The sequence below is a fragment of the Corapipo altera genome, unplaced genomic scaffold, assembly GCF_003945725.1.
Source record: "Corapipo altera isolate COAL_440 unplaced genomic scaffold, ASM394572v1 44, whole genome shotgun sequence".
Classification (NCBI taxonomy): domain Eukaryota; kingdom Metazoa; phylum Chordata; class Aves; order Passeriformes; family Pipridae; genus Corapipo; species Corapipo altera.
In genome coordinates, this window is record NW_020884880.1 from 10352553 (window position 1) to 10374051 (window position 21499).

A 21499-nucleotide genomic window follows, 5' to 3' on the forward strand; every position below is an offset into this window, starting at 1 on the left:
TTTCAAAAAGTAAATTTCTGCAGTAAAAGGTTAAAATCCAAAAGGCTGAGGAATACAAATGTGTTGCTGATGTCAACGGAGACTTGATCAACAACTAAGTCACCTACACAAATTTATATGGATTGGTACTTAAAGCTAACACCATATTAGGTTTCAGACAGCAGTCCCAGCAGTAATTTTCTCCTGACACTGCATCTGATATGTTAACATGACAGACCATTCAAACAATGCTTTCTTCTCAACTTTCTTTCAGCTTAATTCTCATCATACCTGTAGACTCAAGAGGATGCATGTCACCGAGTCAGAGGTAAAACACAACTAATGCTGCTTGATGTGCGAGGAGACACTTGTTTACCTGGGGCACTATGGTGCAGAGTCTTCAAGAATTCTAATACATATGAATAAAATAATTAAGTAATCTATATTTTAATTGTGCAAGGCTGTCAGTTGTAGGAGTATTATCTTGAAAGTAAACAGAAAAAAATTATCTGAACTAGCACTGCTGTAGCAGTCAAATTACACTGAAAACAAATTCCTGAGGATATATGATATGGAGCAGACCCCAAGTTCTTAGCTTTGCAAGAAATTTTAGGGACTCTGATCTAAGCCTTTTGACCAGTTTCAAATGGAAGAAACAGAGCTTTGCTCTGTGTTAACAGAGCAAAGCTGCCCCTACCATTCTGATACCCATATGCTGGAAGAGATGCATGATATGGGTTGTGTACACTGAATGATACACCCCGTATTTCCATTATACAACCACCCTGTATTTTACCCTGGTGTGTATTCACCCTGTAACATCCTGTGGGTAGCTGTTAAAGTTTTAAAACCTTGGTTTAAGATCATTGGAACTGAATAACTACTGAACCAAATGTGAAAGAATCTGAATGATTTTCCATTCTTAACCAGAGCTCTTCATGCCTTTTTCAGTAAAGCCGCACATGCAGAAAGCAGAAGCTGCAGTGGATTATTTCAGGATGCAGTGTGGCAACTGAAGGGCTGACGTGTAGTAGAGACCCTGGTCTGAGGGTCAGAGTGCAGAAATCCAACTCCCAATTGTGTCATACCCTGCAAGAGATATTTGAGACACGTTAGCTAAAACTAGTACCATTAAAAATTCCAGAGGCTTTGAAGTTGGGGCTTGCCCCCAAAATTAGTGTTGGCTGTCAGCCAGGCCACCTATGCAGCACCAGACATTGGGGAGGGCATCTCCTGAGCAATGTGGGTGCTGACTACATGCAGAGCAGGAGGCAGAGGGCTCAGGCGCGAGCCACCCATGCCCCCTTACCAGCAACTGTTGGGCACCCTGCTGAAGAGCGAGCGCCATTGCCACCCCACACACTCCACAGCACCTGTACTCCTGTTATCAAATTAATAAACCTGATCCAGCAGTGCCAGTGCTCTCCATTTGGCACCTGTACCACGAGAATAGAGTGTCTGGAGGTGTGAAATGGGAGATTCCTCCTCAGCGGGAAGAAGATCAAAGCTATATCTGACACCGCCTTGCAGCTTGCCTGAGAGTGAAGCTTCTCTGTCAGTTCCCTTGATGCCAATGGGAAAGACACAAAATTTGACTTTGTAAACCCAACTAATTTGACTTTTTAAACCCAGGTCCAAGTCCCTGGGCACTACCTGGGGCTGAGGAGTCCCAGAGGCTAGATCTGGCATCCCCAGGACTTTGTGAGCCTCAGGCTGCAGCCACTGAACAAATACAGACAGAGCCTGGAACACAGGGACCAAGCCCCAGGCTCCCCTTACCCCCTCCCAACACACAGCCAAGAGCCTTACCAGGATGTAGAGTCTGGCTCCCTCTTGTGCTCTCTCCTTTCAACAAATTAATTTAGGAAATATGACACAGTGGAATATTTTTACCATGTGGTTTAAAAGCACCTCTAATCTAAGCCTGGGCCCCTCATGCACACTGCTGTGAATTTGAAGCCATTCAGGTAAGGAATTCAGCTTCTCACTCATTTGGACAAGCACCCATTTGGACCAAAAAAAAAAAAAGAAGTGGAATGGATTGGTTTTCACATTTCTAATCTTTTTGCAAAAGACTTTCTATTACTGACAAGCTGGAGCTTGTGACCTGTCAGCCTGGGGTGCATTTGCACAGCCCAGTAGGAACCACTTCTCTGCAGAGATCCCTGCTTCAGCTCTCTGGCAGCATATAAATTAGGAATTTCCAAGGGAAGAAGCTGAAACTGTAAGACGTGACATTTCTAGTGTTTTACAGAAGGTGTCATTGTTGTGCTGTTCCATTTGACAAATTTGTTTCCAGTGTTCAGCATGCTGCAAGTCACTTCAGAAAATTAATCTTCTCTCATTCTCATTCAGCTACAGTCTATCCCGTACTAAGCTCAAGGTTAAATATTTCCTGTCACAGAATTTAACTATACACATACATAAATATCACAGGCTACTTCTCCACTTCATTTCCCTGTAAAAGATTAATCCTGTGTGTGTGTGTGTAATCTCACAGAATCTAACCTTAAGTCTCTGGTAATAAAAGTAAATCTCTGTTTTAACAAAGTATCAATAAAAAGCATGTTGGAAAGAGTGTGACATTCATTATAGAATGTTATCTGCACTCTTTTGCCATGTCCAGCATACATGTGCTTTGATCACAACACAGGTGCTTGACATACAGAGACTCCCGGGAACAAATGTGGTCCTGGGAACATGTCTAGCAGCCAGCAGGAACCTGCTGGTTACCCCTATTCAGAGACATCACAGTGGTTGTCACAAATACCCCAAAAATGATGCCTCTCTGAAGAATGCCTTACATCTTACAGAATTAGAGCAGGGAAAATCATTAATGTATAAAAATAAAGATAACCTAAAATAGCTTCTGCTATGATTGCCTGGTCAAACAACATTTAGGACCACCATGGCTCCTTTCTTCCTAGAGCACTTTGCTTACACTCCTTAAGAGAGCTTCAGAAAAGATGCTGTAAGGTAGTCCATTAGTCTTTACATTGTAAAATATCCAGAGTAGAAATAGGACTGATATTCTATTTCTGTTCCCCTAACTGCTCTTTTCTCCATACAGTGGCTGAAGACATAAAAAGCAAGGAGGAAGAAAGCAAAAATTACTCCCTCTCCCACCTCCAATTAAATATAGAAAATGATACTGCTGTTTTACTGGCAGCAATCAGTTAGGAACGGGGTAGCAGGAACAGTAGGATATCATTTACAGATTTAGTGTCATTTACAGAACTCCCAAATGGTCAGTCTCCTGCCTGAGACACTGAAAGACAATTCATCATCTTTGCAGGGTGTACAAAAAGTCAAGTGTGCCCACAAGTTGATTCCTTTGACCACCAACATTTCCACTGGGCAAGAACTGACACGCATCATGCAAGAGTTAGCTTCCTGCTGGCTGCAGAGCACCACAGGGATGAGGAGCAGTGCTGCAGCCTCCTGTTTTACCTCCCCTCATCTCTCCCAGCTGCCTGTTGAGTTCTCTCACAGACTTAGTTATTTCTGAGCCTTTCATGACTCTTCCAGATTTGGTAAAAAATTTCTCAAGTATGTGGAAACCTAATAAGATTTAAGAAAGGGCAAAAAAATTGGACATTTTTCTTTAGAAACTAGGTTAAAACAACTTCTTTTCCCTCAACTGTATCACTAGCGAGTTCTTGCTCCCACAAGTACAGCCCGTGACTCCAGAAGTGACTGCTACCATAAAGGAGAAAAAAGCTCAGAAGAAAAATTTAGTTCCCTCATCTACCAATCAACTGATGGTGCAACCCTGTGCACAAGACAGGACATAATTTTCTAGGTCAAGTTACCTGTTTTTCAGCCATGGTATGAGCTTGTTGGAATTCAATCTGAGATTCTGCAATCTAGGAATAAAAAAGTAGCCCTCTTCTTTCAATGAAGTGATTCATAGAAAAACTAAACCAAACAAGCTACATGCTGGTAAAGCCCAAACCATTAAGAGCTGGTTGGCATCTTGGCAGAATAAGAGACCTAGTGAATAAACCACTGTCATTGGCAAGCCATTCAGGAGGATGAAAACAGTCAGGCTGGAGATGTGCCTACCTGTAGCAAGTGAGGAGGCCCCACAGAGGAAACAGCCCCTAGAAAGAGGGGGATGTGTCTGCTGAAGCAGGTTGCTCCAAGGAGCCTGAGAAAGGTGCTGCACCTTTCTCCAGCTTCCAAAATGCCCCCTCCATGCTTGCAGTTGCAGATTGTGGCATCTATCTCCATGCACGTCATCTTCCCTACCCATAATGCCACTTCAGAGTATGCTTATCCAGCAGCCAGCATGGGGAGTGGGTGGGAAAGCAGATAAGTGGGAGCTGTAGAAAGTTCAGCAGCTGGGACGGACACTCTGTTTAAGAAGGGGAAGATTTTCTAAGTCACACTAATTTCCTAGAAAGAAAGTATGAAAAGCCTTAAAGTCCACAGAATAAACAGCTTGTGTTAGCAACACCTCAGCTGCTCTGCCAATCAGAAAATTGGGTAGTTCTCTGGAGACAGAGAGACCATGTGCAGCCATCCAGGAGGAGTCTGTGCCCTGCCACGGTTCAGCTCCCGGTTGTCTCTATCAGCCTCTTGCCTCTTCTGCCTTCATTGGCTATTGTTCAGCGTATAACTGGTTTAGTGAGCAAGAGGAGTGCTAAGAGATGGCTGAAGATCAATCTTCATGGAGTCCTAGCACTGTGTGACCTTGGCCAACTCTCTCCACGGCTCTGAAGTTTCATCACCTGTGAAACGGCAACTGCTCTCTGCCTCCTGGTGCGCTTAATTGGTGAGCATTTTCTATTTGCCTTCAAAGCCCTCTGAGTGACACTAAATGAATAAGTTCTGTTGACATTTCTTTTAGCTGCTGTTCAGGAGCACTTTTATTCCCCAGTCCAGGAAAGAACAAGTGTCAGCAGTCCCTGTTATTACCCCAGACTGTCAGTGACCATAGTTGTAATATCACAGTGACTAGTCTCTGGGGAAACCCACAATGAGCTGCACTCATTAAGCCCAGTGGTAGGGTAAAGCACAATTTCCAAGTTGTGTGTGCATCTGAAATAGGAGGTTTATTATGTAGAGGAGGCTTGTCTTGGATATGACCATTTCCCAGGTGCATGATTCAGCTTGATGCACAGGCTCAGGAGCAGCTGCATCAACACAGTGGTGGGAATGACTGACTGGGGCTCTCCCTAGTCCCAGCTCACAGCTGAAGTCAGCTCTTCACGAAGGCATTTCCTAAAGCACTTCCATATTAGATGTTTGGAGGTTTTTGCTGAGTAGGCAACATTTATCAAACACTACAGCTTAAGCAAGTATTTTACTCTTTTGGATGCTTCTTCACAACTGTATGATATGTATGTGGTTAATTCACAGTCCTCCTATTTGCCAGGTCACAACAAAATCTGATTAGTCTTGACTTTCTCCATAGACCCTACAGCCTGCAGCTGTGCCTGACCAACACCAGACATGTTTAGCCTTTCTGAATTTTGCTCACTTTAGCAGTCATTGGCTTATCAACCAACAACTTATAACACGAATTACTCCAAAATGCCTCCCTGTCTTATCTATTCCTATTCCACAGCTTCCCTGTGACATCACGTGGCAGCTGCAGCTGGCTGGCCACAGCTGTGCTCATGGGGGTACCACTGACGTGGAGAACACAGCCACACACTACCCCCAGACTGCCAGGAGCACTTGCACAACAGCACCTTCCAGAGAAAATCTACTCCTTGGGCTCACAAAACTGGTCCTGTGGTTAAACAGGGAATTCAGCCTCATGCCATTAAACCAGTAGGCAGGGGATTTGCTTGCTTTTGACAAACACACACAGACAGCTCTGCAGCATGTTTGGAGAAGCTGCCCCAGACCAAATGCTCACACTGCAGCCAACAGCTTTGGATGAGACGCTGACTCCAGGGGCTACCGACAGATGAGAAGGCAGCAGTCTTTATTCCTATTAGCATCTATCCTAAGTGAATGTGCACTCTCATCATAAAGCCTGAAAGTTAAATCCATGGGGAAACGTGCACAGAAAAGCTGAACAGATAATCCCATCAGTCCACTTAAATGGGCATCTGAGTCAACAAATCTAATAAACTGGGGTCAGTGGACCAGGCAGATGACAGAGGAGCCTCACTGCTGCATTACATCCTGCAGTCCCTCGAGGTCAGACTGGTAGTTTTGATGCAATAAACTGGCTCTCCAGACACAGGATTTCACCACTAGATGTCAATGGTATCTGAGCTTTTGAAAGGGAAATACTGCTAAAAGCAGGTTAGCTGCTGGAAAAGTTTATTCTAGCTGACACCAGCTTTTGCTGCAACCAACCACAGTCAACCAAGCCCTTTTCTTGGACAGGATGGTGATGTGGTCTTTGCAGACATGGCCCCAATAAAAACTCTGCCTTTCTTGTAGTAATACATGGCTCCAGCAGTTTTCTGTCTGTTTATTTCTGGGAAATGATACTAACATGGTGAAGGTAGGTATCTCCCAGTGTCCTCTGAAAACCTTAACATTCAGCCTAAGTCTTTCCTCATTTGCACTTGTATAAAGCCAGACCAAGTTCCCTGGAGTCACACAAATTGTTTTGAGAAATAACTCAAGTTAGCAAAATGCACAGAATTAAATTTGACTGACTTAACTACATTATACTCTTCAGCAGAAACTCTTGTTTAAAAGTAAAGTGAATTACCTCACTTAATATTAAGTAACCTCATCAAATAAGCAGTAAATTAGGGTCTAAATGAATTTCAGACACGTGTGAGTTTTCAGATTTGCATGTTATTTTCCCTTAACAGTCCTCCCCTGTTCTGCCTCTGCTGCGTTGGACTTGTTCAATTCATTTACCATCCTGTCTTATACCTCTCTTCTAGTTTCTACTATTACATTGTCACCTACTTGGCCTTAGAAAGTGGCCTCCAACCAACAATGTGCCCTGAATCTGGAGCATGTAGCTAGAGCCTTGAGCCAAGGTCAGTGCTGGCAACTGGTGTCAGCCACAACAATTTTCATCCCTGTAAGTATGATAGGGCACCCAACACCCAGCAGCTCTGCTGGTCTCTGATGCTGCACCATAACCAGGGGATTGGCCTTGTACGAAGCCCAGCTTTAGTAGCAGTTCAGTTATTTGTGGCTTTAAAGTGTTTCAGATTGGACAGAGAGACTATATTCTGTTTTATAGTGTAGCCAGAGACTCAGCCTGGCAACAGATGCTTGAGCATCCAGAGTTTTAAAAACCCAATGGAAATCAACCAAAGTTCAACTTGATTTCACACAGCCTTTCTAAATGAAAGGGAGAGACACCCTTATCACAGCCGCTGGCCTTGTTTTCATGAAAGTTTTTCCAAGCTGCTTGACATAATTTGAAGACTTCAAACTTTTGAGGGCTTTACAGATGAGAGATTGTCACGTGGAGCTGCTGAGCCGACTTTCTCAGCAGACACTTGCCTGTACCAGAGTCACTCCCATTGACAGGCACATTTGGCTGTGGGCAAGCCCACGCAGGAATCAAGTCCACATGACCTCAGTAGCAGCTTCATTGTTTGTGAAGCAACAAAACCTTCGCCTAGTGTTATGGAGAGTTCTCACAAACATTTGTCAGAAGCCTCTATAACTTACCAAGGAAGTGCTTGATCTGGGGCTTGATCCTCACCATCCTTTGTCATTTCTATGTCTGAATCATCTCTGTTTACATTTGCTAGTAAATTCCTTCCAGCAAAGCACAGCTCTTTGCTTTCAAGCCATCTGTCACAGCTGGCTGTACCTCTCCCAAGGGACACTTCACCACTTAGGTTAAATGGACAAGCACTGCCAGTGCCGTTTTTCACTGCTAAGTAGCACTCCCACCTAAACCATTTCCCTGCAGAGGCAGCTCCACAATTAGCTCAGACAATGGCAAGATTTTTCCTTTCCTTTATTTTTCTTTATAACCTTACCTGGAGCACTAACAGGTGTTCTGAAACAGCTCTTCCTACGCTGCAAGCAGGAAAGAACTTGCATTGGTATCAGCAACAGCAGGAGAACAAACCAAAAAGCTGCAAGTTTTAGAAGCCCTGACAACTTTCTGCAAGCCAATCTCTTTGAAAGATCAAGCAATCTATAACCTACCTCTATTGCACAAACCATCATTTAAGACCCATCTAATCAAGGCAGGCTGTCCTTCAGTGTGGTTTAGCTCACCTGATTCTGCTTAAAGACATCTTTGTGTCTTGCTTGTTTACTTCTCCAAACTTATGCTACTGAATCACATTTTCAGGTAGAAAGGATAAGTTCAGGTTTCCAATCAAATTTTATACTAAACTATGTTGATCCCCTATTTCTTAGCACCTCCAGGACTGCTTTGACTTCTTACCACAGAGATGAGAGCTGAAACCTTATGAATAGAAACTAGAGGCACTAGGATTGTAAAGAGCACTAAAGGCAGCCCACAAAGATCTCTTGTTAGGAAACAACACTAAGTCCTACTTACAAGCAAACCCTGCACTACCCACCTCTCCCTGCAATGTAACCAAGGAGCCAAATATCCAGGTGCCATCAATCAGACCCATGCAGACAACACAAAGGAAGAGCTTCCCTCTCACCTGCTGCATTTGGGTGACCCCCTGAATGACTCTTCTCTTTCCTAATCCCAAAAGGAGGTTTTCCCTGGGTTTTAACTGCCTGGTTTCCCTAGGATTGTTGTGTTTTTCTAAATGGGGAAGAGTGACTCTACCCTGAGGATCTTCCCTGGGGAAATCAGACCTGAAAAAAGTCATCAGCACCCTTCAGAGTAAAGGAAGTTTTCCAAGGCTTTCAAGATCATGCCCCTTTCTCTCCCTGGCATAGGAAAGGGATGGAGAAAAATATGTTCAAGATCCAAAGACCTTCTTCCAGACAAGAGGGAATACAGAACACTTCTCTCCTTGCTTCAACAGTTGTTCATTTGGCCCACCATTACAGGCCTCCTCAGTTCTCTGGACTTTATTAATTATCCTGCTTTATTCTTTTAACTCTGATACAACTACAAGCATTTCACAGTATTATTGTAGCCATGCATGGAGGGTGCCATCACACAAGTCTCCAGTGTGAAATGGTGAACATTGTAGCTGTGGAGGCAGAGGAAGACTTACCTTTTTTGGGTTTTGTTATGTGTGCAACTCAGCTGCCACACCCATGGCAAAAGACAGCACGAATCAGGGGTATATGCTCTGGGTGGCATGAAAGTCTGTTGGTATGCGAAACACAGCAAATATTCAGGAGGTTTGTTTTTCCAGTTGAGTGCTTCCTCCTACTGAGAAGAGGAAGTCACTTTTACATAGTGTAGAGCAGTTATCCCCATGCAGGTCAGTCCTGCTCTGCACAGAGGGCAGTGCTGGCCCCCAAGCAAACTGCTCCCACCTGCTGTCTATCACAGTCATACAGCTCCTAAAGGAATGACTCATCACAAGCCTCTCCGAATACTTCAGTTAAAATTCATAGACCACTGAGCAGACTAAATGGCAGCCTTTTGCCAATCAAGATCTTTTTGGTGGACAGGGATAGAGGAACCCTTGTTTGAATAGTTTAGCAAGACGGTCTGAAGGGACAACATCTGCAATGCAGCAGCCTCATCTTGTGGTTCTTCTAGCACAGCTGGAGCTGTAAGGCAGCTATCCTCAGCTCTACACTCTCCCATTTGCAAATCATCTTAAAGATACCATCACTAGCTTCTTATGAAAATCTCCCAGCAAGGCTGATGGATGGAAGGAGAGCCCTTTGCTGCAAAGTTAGTTGCTTGCATGTAGCCACATGTGGCAATAGGTTAAGGAGATTCTCCTCTGATCTTCTGGGCTCCACTGTGGAGAGCAATGATATCCAAAAAAGGGCAGTCATAAACAGCTGGGACTGTAAATTCTTCAGCTTGTGCAACTGGATCTAGAAAAGGATGTCTGTCTGTAATGTTTCTTTAAACATCATTACAGAGAAGTGTCAACAATTTAGGCTTGTTTTAAATACTAATATTAAAATTCACCCTATCTGTATATTAACGCTGGCACTTTGTAGGTCAGGCTTAAGACTCCTTAAAGTGCAGACAGAGGATTAAGTACTCCCAATTTGTAAAGCACTTTCAACAGACATCACGCTAGTGAGTACCAGGTGCTATTTCTGTTCGAAATAGCCAGGTTTGGCTTACTGGTTCCCAGGGTTTGCAAGTGGAAAGGACGGAAGGACAGGGCAAGCCTCAGCTGTGTTACAGTGCACTTGTAGCTCATCCTGAGCTTTGCATTCCCTGCTGCAGACGAGCCCAGACGAAGGAGGGGAAACAGCACCGTCAGGGATGACTGATGACAGGGGAAAGCATTTGCTGTCCTCAGTGAGAGGATCAAGTGCCAATAAGCAGCCTCCAGAGGATATGAAGATAGATTTACTCCTCCCCTCCCCCACAGGGACTTCTCACGGCAGCTCGAGGCCCCTCTTTGACTGCACTGTGATGACAGGTCACAGCTGAGACCTCATTAACATCATTCCTGCTTTGAAACACTGGTACCAGCAAATCCGACTGACCAGAGACATATGAGCAGCTCTGAATGGGGTCAGGCTCCTGAGCCTCTACGTGAGTCTGCATCCACCTCAAAAAAAGCAGTGAGGATTTGTGGAACTGAATGACTGGAAGTAAAATACTCCATATAGGAACAATAAGTATCTGTGGTAGGCATGAAGGCACAGAGCCCAGACTTCATTAAGGTAGTTTTTATATTTTGAAAAGCAATATTAAAAAACACTGGAAAATGCAAGATAAACATAACAGTTGCTTCTACAAGTTTTAACCTTGTATTGCTTGGCCATTTTGACATATAAATTATTGCTTACTAGCTCTCATAAATACACGACACAATAGTATGTACAGGCAAACAAGCATGAAATATGCAAAGGAAAACATTGGCAACATTGATTCTGGTAAATCAGATTATTTCATACATACCAGGTCTCATAATGGTGGATAACTACTAGCTGTAGTCCCTGAGAAGTCAGGTAAATACCTTGATTTGGGGGCTTCTATTTTATTACTTTTAATGCAAGCTGACACCATTATGGCACTCAGAGAGAACAGGCAGGTGTTCTTACCTCAGCTCATTGACTTCATCCCAGTGTTTAACAGTGTATAAGATCACAATAAATAGGCTATGCAAATAAATATTACTCTGCTAAAATTTTTAGTATTTACATATTTCTTTTTTTTGCCACTGTTATGCAAATGAAATTTATTACTATCCAAGATGGTGCTGGAATCAACAAGCTGTGTCATAGAAACATCTAAATTTGTTGCAACAAAATCCCACATCAAAGAGGTATAAAGTGACATAGCTCCTTCCTTTGTTATGTATAACCGATCCTCCTAGCTACTATAAAAAAATTGCAGAGTATTTAAGCCTAGGTGTGACTGTGATAAACTGAATTTACAAGATTTATTAATTTTATCCTATGTAACCTAATTGCATTATTGAAGGATATTAAAAAAAAAAAAAATCACCAATGCTGGACCCTGGCAGAGGCTCTGTAGTATTACCCTTCCCTTTCACAGGGTTTACTTATAGTTCTTCTCCCAACCACCTCCCCTTCAAACTGCTTGCCAGTCTGCGGCAAAGCTCTGCAATACTTCACCTGTTGAACAAAGTCTCTGAAGGGCCTTTTTTTAAATTAGACATTAGCTATGGGTTAAGGCTATTTGCCTTTCTTTTATGGTAACAGTTAAAAGGTCCATATTTTCAACATGAAACTGATGCAGACATGTTGGACCCTGCGACCAGAAATTTATATCCAAGTTATACACGCCACTATAAAAACTAGTTTTAAAGTTATAAACAGTATAGCTAATTAGTAGTCTAACATAGATAACAAGGTTAATTCTGGCTATATGCCTTCAAACCGATTTTATGCCAGCTGCAAGGGGTATACAACAGCTGATTTAGCGTGAAATTACAGTGGTGCAGATAGCCAACACCTCAGCTGGCTTGAAGCCTACTGGTACAAGTTAACCCATCCCTTTACTTCATTTTGAATTGGCAGAGTGAGGAGCCTTCAAGGTCACTCTAGCAGGCTTTCAAATCAAAGCCGCAGCACAGAGTCATTATTATTCCCCGCCCCCCCTTTTGTTTCCTTGTCTTTTATTCTTCTCTGGCATCTCTGTTGCTTCATCAGCAGTAACTACCCAAAACTATCACAGAGCCAAATGCAGTGAACTGAGAAACAGCGTCACTTTCTCACCCTGAATACCTTCTAATCCTCCCTCTCCCACAGATTTCAAGAGAACAATTTGTGGACCAAAGAGTTACACCATATGAGCAGAAGCATGGTCTACATACAGGCTCCTAGAAATAATGCCACAGTAAAAAAACAATTCACAAGGGGGAGCTCAAAACCCAGGAAACCACCCAGGTAATGCAGTTAGGGTGGGAATTCTGAGTGTTGTAGCCAGAGGAAGAACTGCAATAACACAAGCAACAAATTGCATCTGGTTTTTGTTCTTACATTGCAAAAAGGTGCCCACCACAGCTAGTATCTTCATCTGAACAGTTTTGGTCTGTTTGCACTAAAGAGTTATTTACAATATGTGCAGTCACATCTACAGAAGAACATAGGAAATTTTTACTCCATGGCCAGCAAGAGTTTATTTTTTTTTTCTTTTTACTGGGTAAAAAGAAGATTTTTTTCTAAAAAAAAAAAAAATCATATAGTATTTGATAATAATAACAAAGTACAAGCAAATACATTTCTGAAACATCTGTTTCCTTTACAATAGATCTATACAATATTTCACAGATGGGAAAACTGAATGCATTCTACAGATTCCCCCACAGACTACTTGTTAAAGCTGCTTTTTTAAAATCCCTTTAAACCAGAGATAACACAATGATGAAGAGCATGCTACTTCAGTATTCCCACATTTTAGTAAATGAGCATTTTCTTGGAAGTCTTCCTCATGTGGAAAACATTCAATAGAGATGGGCAAGCGATGCTGTGTATCCTCCCTGCTGTGCAAAAGGACTGTTGCCATGAGTCAGTGTACAAACACGTGCCAGACCGTGCAGCACTCTGCACATTGCCTGCAGCATTCACTAGGTTATTTCAGGGCAACTTCTTAGCACTGAAAACCAGAGCTATGGTTATGATGGCGCTTGAGATGTAGGTCAGCTGTAGACAAGACTTTAGAAATGCTGCCTCAGTACATGCCCAGATGTAGTACTTGTAGCTACATGAGAACTGGCTAGGGGAAGGGTATGAGAGGGACAAAAGCAGTAAAGGGACCCTGATGCTGAGAGCTCGGTGTGTATGCAGGCAATTACGGTGGTACCCTGTAAGGTGCACCTTTCAGTTCTTTAAAAACTAGAAGCATGTGCAAGTTAGGTGAAGTTTTACCTGCTGAAATGGTATTTCCAGGAGATGAGTGAGGAATATAGGTGGATCTAGGCATTGCCTCTGAATAGACATCAAGGAGGCTGTAATCCAAGCAGAAAACAAAGCTTCTGCTATAATAATTTATAACGTGTTAACTGCAGGACCCAGTGCTAAATCTGAAATAACTGAAAAGGAAGAAAATAACATGTTTTCAGTATACAAACAATTGTGTCCATGAATTGCAACGAAAGTGGATTGGTTCTTACAGTGTGAATGAACAGGTTCTTAAAGGGACCATAACAGCATGAACTGTTTACTGCTGATCTCCACAACACGACACACACTTGAGTTTCATCTGGTTGTGCTGCCTTGTTATATTCCCATCCTTGGTTGTTTGCACTTATCTCAAATATGATGCTCCAGTGGACTCAAAGGAACTGCAGAGATTGCACATATTTTTGGCAACAATACTTTGGCAGCCTTGAATTAGTGAGGTACATATGTGGTGAACTGGGAATCAATCCCCTTGCGGCATGTTGCTTGCTGAAATGTTTTGCTGCTGTGACATGATGATTCCTTTCATTCTAATACTGGCAGAATCTGCATTGAAAGCTACACAGGACCAAACAATATTTTCACAGAAACCAAGCTCCTGAGTTCAAAGGACGCTGCTCCGCTCCCTCACATCCCAGTGACCAGTGGGAATGGCACCAAGCTTGCCCTGCAACTCTGTGAGCAGTTCCTTTGCTGGCTCTTGCCTGATTTTCCTGCGCATGTTGTGTGAGCTACTGATAAAACTCAGTAAACTGTTCTTATATAGGGAAGCAACATGCTTGGCATAAACATTCACTTAATTCAAAGTGCTGCAGTTACAAGGTTATAGGAAGCTGTGTACGCTCACACTCGTGGCTCTATCCTGTGAGAAAGCTCAAACAGAGCTTGCTGGTTGTCGATGACATGCAGGTGATGGACATATGGCTTCAGCTCATGATGCTCTTTCGAAGGAACTTCATTGCCTGCAAGACAGAAGAAAGAGGATGGATCAGAAAGCTGTGCCTTGCCTGCTTCTCTGTCCTGTGTTAGAAAGTCACTGGTATGCCATGTGTCAGGTGCTAGACAGTCAAAAGAAAGACAGACAGTAATCTTATGCAAAACCTTATGCATTGCACTTAAACAGTAATGCTGTTTAAGTGCAATGCATAAGGTAACAGCTTGATAGAGAAAAGGGGAGAAGAAATACATACGCAATGCTGAGCAGCCAGCATGCACAAAGGAGGGACAAGTGGACAGCAAGAAGCTGACTCTTCCCAAGAGGAAGACTTACTCCTGCTGGCAGTACAGGCAGTCCATTCTCTGTTAAGGGTTTCCTTTGTGCTGCTCTTGCAGCACAACGGGGCCTTAAGCATGGGTGGGCATGCATGGGACTCTAACTTTTAAAAAATTTTAACACGAGTTCAGAAGACAGCAGGCCCTGAATGAGTGTCTTCAGAGCTGGTGAAAGGTGACAGCACAGCAGATGGATACGAAAGCTCTTCAAAGCTGCTCTGACAGGCTCCCACGTTTTGATCTGTTATGCTTTTGATTTCTGATCTAGTAACAGAGGCAAGAGTCATGCTGTCATTTCATGGGAGTTTACACAGCAAGAGGAATTAGCTGTGTAACAGACAAACTGAAGGGTGGCTTCAATGGCAGATGTTCTCTGTTACAAGCTTTATGCGCATCATGGGCTTGTGGGAACTCATTTTCTGTGAAACGCTCCACCATGGCTGGTACTAGCAGAAGTGGAAAAGGAAAAACTAAGCCCATGGCCACAAGATCCATCAAGACAGGCAGAGAAAGCAACACTGATGACTGCTGACAAATGAGCAAAGGTGGAAAGCTCGCTTCTAGTCCATGTCCTCAAGGAATTTTTAATATTACCATAAATGAACAAAGAAAACTCCTCAAAATTCCCTGAACCAATTAGCTTAACTCACACACTTCCTCCTTCTCCTTTGTTTTATTATCATCCTTTTCTCCACACTCTCTAGCTATACGAGGTTTCCAGGAATCAACCATCCCTCTTTTCTGAAGATCACTGCATGATGCTGTGTGGGCAACATGGGATGTGAATGCAGCCAGTTCTGCATGTGGCTGCTAACAGGGTTCCTGGGCAACTATTTTAAAGAGCTATTTTCGAGCAGCCATCTAACTTGAGTAATGTCAGAGAGAACAGGACAATGTGATAAATCTGTGTCAGAATACAGAAATGACCTTTTTGTTCTGAGGGAACAGGACCTCAGCAGCTGTGCTGAACATACTGAAAAACATTTGTATTTCTCATTAACACCTCAAATGACAAAAGCTTGAATTATGTTATTTTCTAGGGCTGTTTTTCCTCACTTTGGAAATGCTATTATTTGTTTTCAGCATTTAGGACGCAAACATGTTATTTCCAATAAAAAGGCATTTCAGTCTTACTTGGAACCTAACCAGTTTCTAATCCAGAAACACTTTGGCCTGCAAGCTTAACACACATGATACAGTTCATAAACAATAATAATATTCCTTGCTTAGTTTTGTTTGAATTCTTTCCTACAGTGGGATGCCTGCTGCTCTTAAGCCAATCTGGGAATTGATGCAGTAGAAAGACTCACATTTCTGAGAGCAAAATAAGCCCACTAGAAAAGGAAACTGTCCATAAAGTCTCAATAAATATTCAGTGAATTCATTTCATGCCTAAATGCATTTAAGAAAAAAAAGTGCCTACAGGGATGTCTGTATAAGCTGCTTTTTAAATGCCAGCTTCACAATAAATCAAGTCTGTAGCAAAATAAAATAACAATCACGTACTTCAAACTACCAGATTATATGGTAAATCTCAGGTATTAACCTTAGATTTCTGTTGTAGGACTTAGAAAACCACTTGGAAAAAGAAAAGGCAAAAATGAGATGAAAGATGTGCAGAGAAGGTGCAAAAAAACCCTCACATCATTAGAAGGAACCAGTGCTACATTTTATAATGCCAAATAAGAGATATTTTAATTTACAGGCATGGTTTGGATTAACCAATAATGCCTTCATTATCTGAAAAAAAAAATAAAAGGCTCAAGGCACATCTTGCTCCTTCTCTCTCTCTCCCTCTCTTATACATTTATCTCAAAATAATACAGGAACCATAATTCTCAAAGGTACCTGTATTTATACACAAAATGATTATTATTCTTTTTGCTGGAGTCCATACTGACAGCTGTTGAAAATTCAGCTGGAAAAAAAATGATTCAGACTCTGTTTTCCCCAAGGCTGCAGCACAGTTTTGAACTCATCTTTGAAAAAGAGGTTTTAGTGGCCTCAATAAATGACATGTTTACTAGATTTGGCTTAAAAACTAACCACTTCTTAAACTAGTGTTGCTTTTGTCCCCTTCCTGTATTTAACCTCTCTGCAGAGAATAAGAAACTCTGAGAAGGAGAAAACGAGGTTTCTCCTCTGTGAGCAGTGGAACAAAGCAAGCTGGGTTCTTCTGACTCGGTCCCTTAGGGTTGGATTCTCTGGAGGCTAACAAGGCAGAAACAAAACAAAACAAAACAAACAAAAAAAGCAAACAAAAAGAAGTCATCTATGTCCCCGAGGCACTCACAACTCTTCCCATCAGCATAGATTCTCCAGTGTCTAAAGCAGACAGATTTATTTGCAGCTTCCCCTAGCACAGGTACTAACACAACACCCCCCATCACTTTTGTGAAACCCACGGAATCTTCATACCTTCCGGACTTCTCCAATTTTGTGAAATGACATTAGGAACCCAAAATAAGCAAACAGATGTTCTTGGTGAAAAGCCAAGTGAAAAGCTGTGGTGATTAATGCCATCTTTTAGCTACTGGAAGCCAAGACAGCTGTGAATCCATTACCAAAACACACAGACTGGCAGGAGACTGAGTTAACTTCGTCATAGCTGGGAAAAGGAGAAACAGCAGCATACACCAGAGGCCTCCATTATTAAGTACAGCTGGCACAGATCTTACATAGGGTTTTGAAGAGGTAGTAATTTTTGTAGGAAAATAATTTATTAAAGTTTGGAAGCTGTTTCTACAAACATTTTGTAAAGTAAAACTGCATCCATTTCTGTTATGCTGATCTTCCCACAACCATGCCCTCTCTTGCCAATTGGTTAAATAATTGTTGTCCACATTTTGCTGCTGTAGTAAACATGAGCAACTGAAAAGAAAACAGAGGAAAAACACCAAAACAAAACAAAACAACCAACAAACCCTCAAGGGCGTACAAATGCAAAATAAGTAGGAAATTTTGGCTACTCACCAAATTGGTTATTTCTGCAATGTCTCAATGACCGAACAGTGTCTGCAATCATGTGCTGCAAAGAAAAGGCAAAAAACATTACTGCAAAAACCTGAGACAGATTCTGTCATTAGAAAAGCCTGAGAAATCTCCTTGCCCTACACTGTACAGCAAAAAGAAACTGTAATAAGGTAGAAAATGAAGACAGTAGGAGAAACTTTGCTCTTTATCTTAGTGATACCATTTGATGAAACAGGGTTACTCTAGATGTCTTCTTGGTATCACCCTGATTAAATGAGAACAACTCCCTAAGAGCCCATGGGAAGTGGTCATGGAAAATAATCAAACAATTGCTCATTTTTGTTCCAGTGACTTTTATTAAACTGAAAGCCTACAGCAAGGAAGTCCTGTGGACTGGGTGAGTCCTCAGAGCTCAACCCCAGCTTTAGTGCATTATCCAGGATATTCTGTAGTCTGCAACCTCTCCTTCTGTCTCCACATGTTGTATAATTAGACTATAAGCCTCTTTGTGGCACAGACTACAGCCCTTGGCATATACTTGTATAATGCCTAGCACAATCAGGTACCAGTATCAGCTAGGCAGTTTTCTGCAGTATAACCAGCACAACAAAAAAGCAGCCCATAACCTAAATGCTGCAGAGCAAGCACCCTGACATCTCCGCAGGCATGTACCAAATAAGACTATCCTGTAGGTATGCTATTTTAACAAAAGCTGGTGCTAAACAGGGATATTGGATCTTCACTTAGATTATGCAGAAGAAATAAAGGGTTTAAGTTCAGTTTGTCATTCAGGCTCAAGTCTTCAACTTACAAAAACTGAGACTGTTCACTACAAATCAGTGGAGTGAGTTCATTTTCCCTAGATACTACTCATAAAGTTCTTAAACCATTACTTTTCCTAATTTCACTGCTTCTGTGGCAACTCTTCACCAAATCTAGTAATTAATTGAAGCAAATTGCAGTTATCAGGCATGATCTGATAGCTCATGCAAACAGCTAATGCTCTTCTCGTATCTCCCTCAAAAATGATCAGAGGTGGAAAGGATTAACTCTCTTGAGCAGACTATGTTTAAGACCAGAACGATGCAGAACAGCTCATCTCTCAACCCCCTGGGAGAGGTTTACAAGGCTTCTCCACAGAAAAGCTTATCACAAGAGCACATTTAATGGAAACTTCATATTCCTTTCATCAGTGAATCAAAATAATTTTTCTTATTACCCGCTGTGGTTCATTTGCCATGAAATCATGACTCTCTTGTGCTGATGTCCTTGCACTGTTTATAATGAAGTTCTAATGAGATGATCTAGGTTTCCTGATCAATAGTGTGAGTACTGGGAGACCTACAACTTCCACCAATGCTGCTACTGTGATGTTTTCCAGCATTTCCCTTTGCATTTGGATTTTAGAAGTAAGAGAGGCCCTACTATCACACACACTGTAACTTTTTGCTGTTTCTTCTTTGTAGTCAGTCAGTGTGAGGGTCCATCCCAAGATTAGCTTCTGGAGGTGATGCTCTGGTAAGGAAAGAAGCTCTCTGTGGAACACTTCGAGCAGAATTCCAAATCTCCTGGCTTTAGTAGCCTAATTAGGAATTTCTCTCTGTTTTCAGCTCTCTGGGATCCAAAAGTAATACAGAAAATCAGCCAATTTATCTGCAAAGCAAATGCTATCTCCTAGCTGTTTAAACAGGTGCGTGCATACTGTTAGTGTGATGAGTAACACACCTTTAACTGCAAAAACTCAGGCTCGAGGGTTGCATAGATATTTGGGGGGTGGGGGTTGAGAACCCTCAGCTGCAGCACACAGTCCTTACAGATGAAGGCGCTAGGTAAGCTGGTACTATCGAAAATGGTAATGGCCACTGACCTGTATTAGAGTTTGCTGAAGTGTGGATAAGATATGTCATTGCTAAGATATGGCTAGTGGCTGACTGGAGAGAAAAACCTGAAGAAACCACCTTTCAGTGGTTTCTGACCAAGCAGCTCAGAAAATACCATGGAAATACCTTGAGATGTAACAGCATAAGACCATATTTTCATTTATTCCTTCAGTTGAGGAAGTAAGTATGATACCAAAAATCAATCTAATGCTACTGTAGACTAGATTTTACCCAAAATGGAGTTAAATAAGCCCTTCACTTTTTGCTAAAGCTAGGTAACATTCCTGAGACAAAAGATCATTTCACTTTCTTCTCTTTGCAAATTTCCTTCTTTATATTTTGAATTAACTTTGTCTCCACTGCAATCACATCATGTCAAATCAAATTCAGTCATGGTAGGGTTGTTGAGGTCTAAGAATATAAAAGAAGCAGGGACTGTAGGGAGAAATAAGACCTTTTATTAAACCAACTAACATAGTTGGAAAAAATAATGGTTCAAACTGACAAGTCCTCCTTCAGACGAGATGTTTAATGCAAAAATGAAATATTTCAAAATACTGATCCAAACGGAGACACAAGAAACCATCTTTGTGTTGGTATTCATAAGTAGAAACTCTACTCATTTATAACAGTAAGTTCCTTCCCCAAAGCAGTAATCTGCTATGGTAGAATAATTCTTTTATTCTTTTTCTGCAACAGCAAATTTGCAGGTGAGGTTCAGTGGCTTGATCCAAACCCAGCAGGAGTCAATGTCAATCCTAATTTTTCTCAGCAAAGGCCAGAAAGTGCTCAGCACTTCAGTGTTCAGTGTAGCACACCAAGGAAGACATTGTTCTTTGGGACAAAGCCCTTATAATTAGAAAAGAAACATGGCCTGATGTATATGTGATAATGTGTGATGCATCTTGTTAGTTCATGCCCACTGACTAAATCCCTTAACATTCAAATGAGCCAGTGTAATACCAGTGCACTGCCTGAGTTTCCACTACACTGATATTTAAATCTCTCCTAAGCCCCTACTTCCTAAGCTTGCACTATTGCCTGCATTCATATGTACACAGGGTTTCCAAGAGCGTGATCTGACTAATAATTTGGAGGAAGTGTCAATCTGAATAACCCTTACCTCATGACCATCACCTCAGACTCTCCCCCCTGCCATTTAAAATGCCCATTATCCATTTGAATGGAAAAGGTGAAATCCTGGCTCACAGAAGTCAATTAGCAAAGCTCTCACTGCCTCTGGAGACACAATGGTGACAGGAAGGACTGGAATTCTCACCCAGCAAGCCCAGGATACATTAACCATATACATGATTAAACAACAAACAAACAAACAAACAAGGTCTGCTAAGACTGAAACAAGAATTAGATCCTACATATTCACTAAACAAATATATGGGCCAGTGGGGGGATTTTAGTAACAATTATTGTGCATCAAGGGCTAGTTTAATTTACATGTTAATTGGATGTACTTCCAAGAGGCAATGAAGAAGAACATGCTAATGGGTTTTATGCAAACACCTAAAGGTCAAATAGTTAATGGACTTGGGACAAGAAAACCTTTCGTTAAATGCAAATCAGTGTTCTCCTAAATTCTGCAACAAGAAAAGGTACAGAAATCAAATAGAAAACACAAAAAAAAGGAGCTCAGGTTCAAAAGTCAAACTCTACATCTGCTTGTAAGTTGAAAGACAGTGTGCATTATGATAGGATGTGAAAATAAGTTCAACATCTGGTTCATGAATAACTCCATGGTTGCATGTTCATTCTCAAACAAGCGTAAACACATGGAGAAAATAGTTGGGAAAAATTCACCAGGCACAGCCATCTGGACTAACAGTCCTGTGGCATACCTAGAGCAATTGGGAAAAAACATTTTGGTTTCTTGATCAAATACTACAGGCCAACAAAAAAAGCAAACCAAACAAACCACCACCATCTTCACCACCAAAATAATCCAAACTTCTCTACTCCATCACTGTTCAGATATACAGATT

The 21499-nt window shown here is 41.8% G+C and overlaps 1 protein-coding gene across 2 annotated transcripts in view; it reads right to left on the bottom strand.

The window, feature by feature from the left end:
• Positions 1–10662: 10662 nt before the first annotated feature.
• RAPGEF5 (Rap guanine nucleotide exchange factor 5) overlaps positions 10663–21499 on the bottom strand; it is a 164003-nt gene continuing 153166 nt past the window's right edge. For both annotated transcript variants that reach the window (XM_027639132.1, XM_027639133.1), the window contains 2 exons: positions 17623–17677; positions 10663–14339 (listed from right to left, as the gene is read on the bottom strand). In XM_027639132.1, the coding sequence (XP_027494933.1) occupies positions 14221–14339; positions 17623–17677 (174 nt within the window). In that variant the 3' untranslated portion in view covers positions 10663–14220. The remainder of the gene's footprint in view (positions 14340–17622; positions 17678–21499) is intronic.